The sequence below is a fragment of the Poecilia formosa genome, unplaced genomic scaffold (assembly GCF_000485575.1).
Source record: "Poecilia formosa unplaced genomic scaffold, Poecilia_formosa-5.1.2 Scaffold346, whole genome shotgun sequence".
NCBI classification, from domain to species: domain Eukaryota; kingdom Metazoa; phylum Chordata; class Actinopteri; order Cyprinodontiformes; family Poeciliidae; genus Poecilia; species Poecilia formosa.
In genome coordinates, this window is record NW_006800285.1 from 593,801 (window position 1) to 603,664 (window position 9,864).

General features: G+C 39.5%; 1 protein-coding gene across 2 annotated transcripts; it reads left to right on the forward strand.

Annotated features, from left to right (window-relative positions):
• The first annotated feature begins 116 nt into the window (after positions 1 to 116).
• Positions 117 to 9,677, forward strand: gdpd3a (glycerophosphodiester phosphodiesterase domain containing 3a). 2 transcript variants are annotated; one of them, XM_007574220.2, is made up of 10 exons: positions 117 to 2,676; positions 2,915 to 2,957; positions 4,222 to 4,357; positions 5,661 to 5,706; positions 5,832 to 5,953; positions 6,715 to 6,804; positions 7,008 to 7,141; positions 7,406 to 7,468; positions 7,591 to 7,642; positions 7,934 to 9,669. In XM_007574220.2, exons 1-10 carry the CDS (start codon positions 2,538 to 2,540, stop codon positions 8,147 to 8,149), a joined length of 1,041 nt encoding a protein of 346 aa, XP_007574282.1. In that variant the 5' UTR covers positions 117 to 2,537; the 3' UTR covers positions 8,150 to 9,669. The 2 variants fall into 2 exon arrangements, with proteins under 2 accessions (XP_007574282.1, XP_016517342.1); XM_016661856.1 differs by lacking the exons at positions 117 to 2,676; positions 2,915 to 2,957 and adding an exon at positions 2,982 to 3,467 and having other exon boundaries at positions 7,934 to 9,677.
• Positions 9,678 to 9,864: the final 187 nt, after the last annotated feature.

Consider the following 9,864-nt stretch of genomic DNA (forward strand, 5'->3'; position numbering starts at 1 on the left):
AATAAAATTTCAACATGCTGTTAACCCTGTTTTGTGACCCTTTTTTCCCCCCTTGTTTTGTCTTTTCAATACTCCTGGAGGTTGTTGTTCAGCAAAGGAACCAGGAGGGGGCAGTAAACATACAGAACGTAAAGTTTGCATCCTCTCCCTGTTGATCCTTTCAGGTGGATTAATAAATTTGTTATTGGATAAAAATTTTCCCCACATGCTTCAAATACAAGACCATGACAAAGTATTTGCCCTTTAACATAATTATTCTGATTTAGCTTTTCAGTCACACTCAAAACAAAGTCTTGAGTGTGACTGACAAGGATGAGCTATCTGTGCCAAATGCACAATTTAAATTAACTGTAATTGATCATATCTTTTAAAGGTGTGACCTATTATCTAGGCACAGTACAATCAATTACTATGTTGCCTTCAGTTATAAAAATGCTGCATTCATTAAACATATCTTAAAAGAAATTTGACTTCGTAATTGGACAACAACCGTTCTTAAGAGTGTTGGGCTGAGAAACATAGTCATATGATCAAATAACCTGATATAAACATCCCCTTTTTCAAAATTTCTATTTCAGCAGCCTCACCCAGAATTACTGTCAGATGCGTGAATCAAAGCTCACTTAAATGGAGCCTGTCTGACAACCTGAAGTAGGATAAAAGACCTTAAAACGCAGCACATCATGGTCCAATCAACGGGACATGGTGTGGTGTGTCCTGGGTCACAAAAGTGTTGCGCTCGTCTTCCTTACTGCACAACCCCAGGATCTTTTATTCCAGAGGATATGTCAGAGTACATTCGTTCACCCACCTTTAAGGAATAATGAGATTATTAGCTTTATAAAAGAAGATTTAATGCCACATAATGCAAAATACAACCATAAATTGGAACAGAAATACAGAGAGTCGCTGTCCCGCACTGGGGCGTCAGTCAGCATATCTCAGTGTTGACACAGAGAGATACAGCTCTGGATTTATCTACTTCATAAACTACACTCGCTGTAAGGGCCCTTATCCTTGTATAAACTTATTTGTGTTGCCTAACCGGTTACAGATATGCAAGCGGTGGGAGTGTGCCTGCATGCAAGTGAGATAAAATGACTCAAAAAGGGATGAAAAGGATTTCAGATGAAGTTGTATCCAGATAGTTTCAGCTGAGAGTACAAACAGTTTCACCTCACAAGGAGATAATGAACCGTACGCTCCAAGTTACTGAATATTTAATCCGTGTACACTGTTACGAAAATAACATGTTCACTTTCTCTTTGTTCTGTGTGGTCTGTGTACTGAGTTATTGTGCAGGAGCCAAATCTCTCCAAGCTGAAAATTAAAAAAGAAATACTTCAAGAGCTAAAGAGCTTACCAAATGTGTCCAAGTCTTCTTTTTGTAGTTTTTCTGACCGAATGGCTTTCTTTGCCCATCTAGATTGTGGTAAAGCACATCCTAAATTATTGTTAAATGTTTTAAATATATATTTAGACACGCCCGAACATATCGGATCCGTCTCAGGTTTCTCCGTAAACCCTCCCTCGGTGGTGAACTCTTGAGTCGTGAGAATGCTCATTTTCCCTGGAACTTACCTTACCTGCTTTTCTGATTATTTTGCGGCATGTCTCAGCAAGACTGCTCCCACTCAGACATTCCTCAAGTGCAAAAGCTACAGCCTGTGCTCGCCTTAAAATCTTAAAATAAAAACAAGAGTTAAAAAAATTAACAACCAAATGTCAAAAGCATGACTCTGCGAATGCAAGACAATGCGGGATATTCAGGTCGTCCTGCTGTGAATGACTTCATCTGTTCTGGCTGCAGCTTCTCGCAGCACTCTGTAGCTGTTGCACCTCTGCATTGTTTGTTGCATTGAAGCCGAACAATATGCCGCATCCTGCTGACTCTGTAGTTGACATAGAGAGAGTTTTCAGCGATGCCAACATGCTCATTTTGGAGCTCGCACCTCCTCCTGCCGCCTGCCCTGTAGACGAATGCAAGTCCTGCTCTCACGGAGAGGAATGTTACTAAATTTATGAGATCCTACGGTGAATATTCCAAGCAGCAATGCGGGATGAGGTCATTTTGAGGTAGATTTGATAGGGTTACAGCTGCAGTGTGAAGCAGAACAAAAGAAAACCTGCAAAGGTGCTGGAAAATGTGCCTCAGAAAGGTATGACACACGACGCCCTTCCCTCCCCAGCTGAACAGAGCAACTTGACAGAGGGACAAGTGCAGCCACTGTCAAGAGGAGTCGCCAGTGGATTACGAGCTGGTGCTTTATTAACTCGCGTTTACAGCTCTGGTTCAAGCTGTCTTTACCAGAAATCAGGGCACACTTTGACCTTGGAGTGAAGGTGGAGCACATTTTTTTCTGACTCATCAGTCCAGTTTTTTACTCCCATTTCTCCTGAAGCAGCTGCAAAATAGCAGGTAGTCTGATGATGGTGTAATTGTCAGTCGGTACAAAAGAAAGACCCTTTCTAGACGTTGTAGGAGGAAACGTGAGTGAGAACTTTCGGAGACTCACTGGATCTGCGTGAGGGAAAGGATGAGCGTGTTTCTGAGCTCCGTCCTCCCTCCGTTGGGACTATACACGCTGATCTCACGGTATCTGCTGAAGAACCCACACCACCTCCACCGGAAGAAGAAAACGGCTTTCTACTGCACTCAAATTTCACACCGAGGAGGTAAGAGGGGGCCTCTGGGGGGCTGCCGGAGGGAGGGATCTGTGATCCACACTTGTGCGATGAGGAGCTTTCCTGAAGACATATCTGAGTGGGATCAAGAAAATAAATGGTTAAAATCCTGAAATGTTTGCTGCTGGAGTATTTTAAAGTCTGTTTCAAAAAGGCTGATGGGTAAGTTTGTTTTGCTTTTTTTTTGTCAACTGTGCTGCTGCTCAGATTTGGTTTTGACTGTTTTCAGGATCGGGAGAGAAGATAGAAAATACGATGGAGGCGTTCACAAAGTGAGTACTACCTCAAACTTTAAGAGAAAAAAATTAGCTCTGCTAAAAAACTGAGGCTCAAACATATGCACACGCCCTCACTAGTATTAGGTTAAATATCTTGTAGTATATTGTATTGACCTTTTGTAAGCATCAGAAAGCTCCTGGCATAATTTACTTACATCACACCTCCAGGCAGAGCCGCTAGAGTTGAATTAGTCAACTTTCTGTCATGGATGAAGCTTTTAAACATAGTCCAGCTGTTTACAACTGCTGAAAGCTAGGTGATTAATTTTGTGTCTGTTTTGGTGTCATTGCTGTCTGCACACAGAGTGCATCACATTTATCATTTTGAAAATCAGCTATTCCTTTGCTGTGTACAGTAAGAGATTCGGGACGAAAAACAAATGACAGGATGACAAAGGTGTGTAAAAAAAAAAAACCCCAAAAGAATGTATGAGGAAGAAAAACAAAACAGAAATGTAGATCATCAGGTCGAGGCTGCATGTTTTGCATCAAAAATCACCTCAGGTGTTTCACTGCAGCTAAAACCGCCATAGGCTCCATCTCTGTCAGTCTTTCTGCTGTGATAATTTTACAGTCAACATCCAAAGTACGGGACGTGTGTCCCTGCAGGTTATTGTAACGTTCAACCTGGAATTAGTGGTGTTGGTCGGTTATCTATCGGTTATTGAGTGATTGGTTTCGTATCTGCAGTTTCTCCTCTCTTTTCTGTGGATAGATTGAATTTGCCTATAGATGTATCTTGAAGGAACATTTGTTGTGAATTAAAAATAAGCTGATTTGACTTAGATTTTTTTAACTCTTATTTTTGAGCTTTTTTGTTGTTGTTTTTGCAAATGTAGAGGCTTTTAAACAGCATCTGATGCTCAGAGCAATGGATTTGGTGCTTTACTGTTTCAGCAAAACAGGAACGGTCCATAATTTTGCTTTTGAGTAAAACTTATCAGTAAATCAATTTTAGAAATTGATTTGCTGACATAAAAAAAAAAAATCAAAATGGCATAAAGTGTATAAAAGCTACGTCCACAGTATCCTGATGTTGTGCTAATTGTACTTTGAGTTTTTAAAGTGTGATGTCAGATTTTAAAAAAATTACATAAATGAAAGCTTTAATATGATATTCATACTGATTATGAGTGGATGTAAGGTCATGAGAATGGCCGGTGTTAATCTCTGGGTCAGTCCTTTCAGCGTGGATTAATGCTTCACCCCAAACATCAGACATGAGCCTCCTTACAGGAGCTTCTCTCTCTGTTGTCAGTGCGATAGAAAACGGCTCACAGATGCTGGAGATGGACTGCCACCTGACAAAGGATGGACACGTGGTGGTTTCTCACGACGAGAACCTGAAGAGGCAGACCGGCGTGGACAAAGACATCTCCTCGCTCAATCTGGAGGTAAGACACGCCACCACTTGTCTTCATTGACAGCTTAAACTAAAGAAGCGGTTTGCGTTTATTTAAAACAGAATATGCAAAGAATTTTAATTTCACGGTTAATTTTCTTTTTTCAGGCTTTATGAAGGGCTTTTCAGCATTGTTCTCTGGATTTTGACTCCTGCTTCAACTGATTTCATGTCTTATTGCTGTACCAGCTGACGACCGCATGTTTGCAATGACCGTAAAAAGGATGTTTGGATGTAAATCTACCAGTGCATACAGTCAGAGCCTTATAAAAACAAACATAAGGCCCAGATGTGGGGAAAAATTATTTAAATAACAAAAGTAGCAACTACAAATTTTTGGAAACTGAAACATTTATTGTTATTATCCAACGAATTCTTAAGACCTAACAATTGCTTATGATCGTAATAAACAATGTGGCATTTGCCCATTATCTCCATGCTTAATGCTACTTGTAGCAAAAACACATCATGATGCTGCCTCTGTCCTGCTTACCAGCTTTTGAAGTGGTATTAGGTTTGAAAGTGTCGCTTTAAAAAAGCAGGAAACCAGACTGCTGAGAGTCAAAAGTCTAAAAAAAATATATATCTGCACCAGACAAATATCATCTAAAACTTTTTACACCTGAGCGGATCGCTATCATTAAGCTGATCATCAAACATTTCTTTGGTTCTTGGTCAGTTGCTCTTTGTGATTCACCTCATTAGTACTAAGTGCTGTTCTATGTGGGAAGCTAAGCTAAGTTATCCGAGTTATCGATATAAACAGCGCGGTAATAAAACAACAATCCTTTGAGAAGTGTCAGGACTGAAAATCAGTAAAAACAATTACCCAAAATCCAAGAAAAAAAAAATTAAACAACTTTCAAAAAGCCTTGGAAAAATACAAACCCAAAGCACATTAAATATGGCATGAAAATCTGTCTGTTGGCAACAAAATATAAAGAAATAAGGAATTATTTGAGAGTGAAATAAGAAAGAGGCCATGAGATTTTATTTCAGGTTCATTGATTGGTGGGTTTTATAAACAACACGTCTCTGAGATGAAGAGTCTTTGGTGGACTGATGTTTATATTCAGCCTTTTATTTATCTTGAGAAATTAATCTGTTTGCTTAAATGCTGGAACTCTTTCAGGGAAATGTTTACATCCAGGTAAGTTGTAGGCACTAACAGATCTAGAAGGTGGCTTATATAACCAATAATATCTGTAAATAAATGCATATATTTTAGCTTAATTATCATTCAGATGACTGTTTTCAGAACTAAGGTTGTTGTTTTTTTTTTATCATTCTTTCAGGATTTGCCTCCGTATAAGGAAAGGCTGGAGGTGACATTCAATGCAGGCCAGTTCCTTCTCTCTTCTTTAGATTATTAATCATTAATGAAAATGTGTTTAGTGAAGGTATTGGTCAGAGGACTGTGTGTTTGTTTAATTCCCACTAACTTTTCACATCGTACTACCCTTCAGGCCACGAGAACAAAAGTGGTACAGACAGGAAGATTGCTCTACTAGAAGACGTGTTCAGGAAGTTCCCAAAGATCCCTGTCAGCATCGAGATCAAGGAGGACAACCCACAGCTGATGCGAGAGGTGCAGAACACCCCATATGATGCAGATTAAAAAAAATAAAAAATACAAGCATATCTTACCCAAATTACCCCCCAAAATTAACGACAAGCTGCAGCAATGTTGATAGTCATATTTTGATTCGAGATTTATTTATTCAGGAAACTGTCCCCCAAAAATATTCATATCCCTTGAACTTTTTCCTCACTACCTCATATTTTAAACACTTAAGTCTGAAAAGTGTGCCATGTCTTTGTATTCAGCCACACCCTATCTGAGTCATTATACTTGCATGCAGAAAGAGGTTAAACTGAGTACCTGAGGTTTTATGTAGGAGTATCCAAGCAAAAGGGTGAGGGGCTTTAAACAGATATTTACTTTTAAAAAATGAATAATATGAATAATTTTCCCTGTGCATCACAATTTTTCCACTTTTTATTTACCTCTAACAGTTTATTTTCAAAGTATTTAGCTCCACTCATCCTCCCGTTATTTCTGACCTGCCTCTGTGACTCTTTAAGAATAATATTCCCACAGTATGATGATGCCACCACCGTCGCATAAAAATGTGTGGTTGTAGCAGTTTAAATGTAGAAAAAGTTCAAGGATTACCCAAATGTACATTTAGAGAGAGATTGGTTGGATTTTTTGGCTCATATGCTGATGTTTGTGGTGGTAATTAGCTTGTTTTTTTTGTGTGTGTGTGTTTTTTGGTCGAAAATACAGTTTGGAAGTGGACTGTACTGTATGGAAATGGTTTTAATCACGATAATGTCTTTCTGCAGGTGTCAACCCTGGCTAGACGCTACGACAGGGAGGGCATCACTTTGTGGGCTTCCGAGGATGCCGAAATCCTGAACAAGTGTCGCAGTATCGTAAGTTGACCAGCAGAGGGAGATAGAGTGCCAAACAAAAACCCTTTACCGCACATTCGCCCGCTGAAACGCAGATTCGCTTCTGTGTTTGGTGGAAATGTTCCACGTTAAATGCCTTTACAAGTTTTTAGCATGTGTTTTTCTTTCCTCCGTTGTCTCTCCTTCTCCGTGTTTCAAAAATCTCTGTCTGTGTTTCTTTGCAGAACGGCGCTATGCCCTACAGTTTCTCCAAAAAACGCGGCATCCTGCTTCTTCTTCTCTATTACACGGGCCTGCTGCCCTTTGTACCTGTGGGAGAGAGCATACTGCAGTTCTACCTGCCACGCATCATTAACAGGTCTGTTTGCAGAGCCCGTTTACCCTATAAGAGATCTAGTCCTGGTTAAAAAGACCAAGCTCTGTGCAGAAGGTCCTTACATGTGATTATGATCTCAGCACAATTCCTCTTTTCATATGAAAAAAAAAAAAAAAATAAATTACAAATAATAACCGTAATCTATTTGTTTATTTCAGTCATTCATTTTAAACTGCAAATGAGTGAAACAAACAAATTAATTAATATTTCAGAGGGGTCTTAAATGTCTTTCTTGTGCACTGATAGGACCTACAAACCCGAAAACACCAAAGTCCTGAAGAAAAGCTGGGTTATTTCTTTAATAGATAAGTAAGTCCGACTTTTGACTATCTGTGTTATTTGCCAGGAAGACACTCTTCGAGGCCCGACTGGAAACGTGGGATCATATTTCTTGTTTTTATTCCGTTTAATCCTCCTTTTAATGTTTTCAGAACAACAATGAGAAAAAACCTTTTCAAGCACCTTGCAGACCGTGGGATACAGGTACCACATTAAGGTTTATTCTACTACCTTTGGCTTAGTATTGACAAGTTTTACATGACAAAACATTAACCGCTGTGATGTGGCTCGGCGCTTCCTGGGAGATTACTCTCTGTTTGCTTGCCCAACTATTTATAGACCAGAGGCAGGAGCCTGCTTCCTCCATGTCTCCTTCATTGGACCAATAATGATCAAAACTGAATTGAAATGTATTAAGACACTTTCACAGTTTCCGCTGTATGAAAACACGCTTGACTGAGTGGATAATAATGGTTTCCATGTTTGCAACTGTAGGTGCATTTATTTGTTTGCAATAAAAATGAGGACATCAAGGCGGCGTTTGACCTGGGAGCCACAGGAGTCATGACTGATTATCCTACTCTGCTCTCTACCTACGTCAGAACACACGAGAGTGGACGACCCCAACAGCAGCAGCACTCAAGAACAAGTGCTCTTAGGACTAGAGCAGACATTGCAAGACCAAGGGGCGAATCCACGCGTGCAAACTGAACAAGATTAGTTTGCTGCCAAACACCGAGCTGACAGGACAAGGGTTTCATTCACGTAGAACGACCAATCACTGCCGACGGTGTGATCATGTCTGCTGTGTGCATACAGTCGGGTCGGTATGTAAAGAAACATTTGATGAGCTTTGTCAGAAGTGAATGTTTAACTAGCCACAGCCCGTCACCTGACAACCCATGATAAGACACTAAACAAATATGACTTTGTTTTGACTGGCTACGTTCTGACATTATTGATTGGTTTAGGTGAATATTTTGTGTTTTTAGAAAAATAAAAAAAAGGGGGGGCAAAGAAATTGTGCTTTAGACTGCCTCAAAAGTGTTCATACTCCTGGAACCACAATGTGTTTGGGGGGGATTTTATTTGGTCACAGGTTCTCAACTGGATTTAAGTCTCGACTTTGACCATTCTTGAATGAAAAGAAGTCATCTGGAAAAGTATTTGTACAAAACCTACTCAAGTACCGAGTAGCTGCTCATGAGATCTGATTTTATTTGTACAAAATGATTCAATCAGAGAGATGATTGCCTAACCCTGGTCTGAGCGTCTGCACAGCTTTCTTCCTGACCTGCCAGCTGTGCTGCTTGGTTTTCATCAGGATATTTGCTCACTAATGTTCTCTAGCAAACCTCTGATGCTGTCACAGAGCCACAGGGTTTATACTGAGATTGAGTTACACGCAGGTGAACTATATTCACTAATTACATATCGGGTTAAAGAGAGATAAATAATGCACATCACACTTTTCAGACTATTGTTTACCAAAAATGTTGAGGACAGTATATTTGTTTCCTTTAACTTCACAAATGTGAAACTGTTCAAGAGGGTTGAATACTTTTCAAGGAACTGGACATGTGCAGGCACACACACTCAAGGTGCTCTTATCATGAGGCTAAACATCTGTGTTTTGTCAATTTATGTTACCTAATGCTTACCATGTGCAATGGATCTCACTCACGTCTCTGTTTTCCTAGGCAGCTGTGACCAAAGTCCGGCCACACTGCAACAATGACAATCAATCAGTCTGTTGATGAAACCAAGGTTGAACTTTTCTGAACCAGTTCCATGTGCTGATTAGTGTGACAACAAGATATGAAGCTATAAATCTAGCTTTTTGTCACACTGATTCAAATGGGAGCAAGTTTGAACCAGAGAATATGTCTATGAAATTATGTCATTTGTAAAATCTTTTGGAATCAAGTGTTGTGGTAAATGCTATTCTAAATAATTTGTTTGTCATGTCACGTGTCCAGCCCTTTAATTGGAGGCCAGCTGAACAACAGAAACTGTATGAAGTGCCAAAACCTGGTGGTAGAAATGTTTGACTCAATAAGGAGTTCATCAGTGAAATATAATCATTTGTTTGAGAGAATAAAGCAATGAATATGCTTGTAAAGCAAGCATATTGTAACAGATTGTCTATAAAAAGTAAACTCCTTGGTAGATTTTGGGAAGGGCTTTTCAAATGGGTCTGAAAGGGGTCACGTAAATAAAATAAATTAAAATTAAAACAATCTGATTTCCTGACTCTTGACATTTTTAAAATTCTTTTTAGTCAATTGTGCATGTTGTTTTTAAATGATGAAAAGTGACAAGCAGTGGAAGACGGATAACTATGTTCTGTTTATGCCCGATCTGGCCTGATATGCCAGACTATTTAAAATGGATATTGAGATCTAGCTTCAATCCTAGAGCAGCCT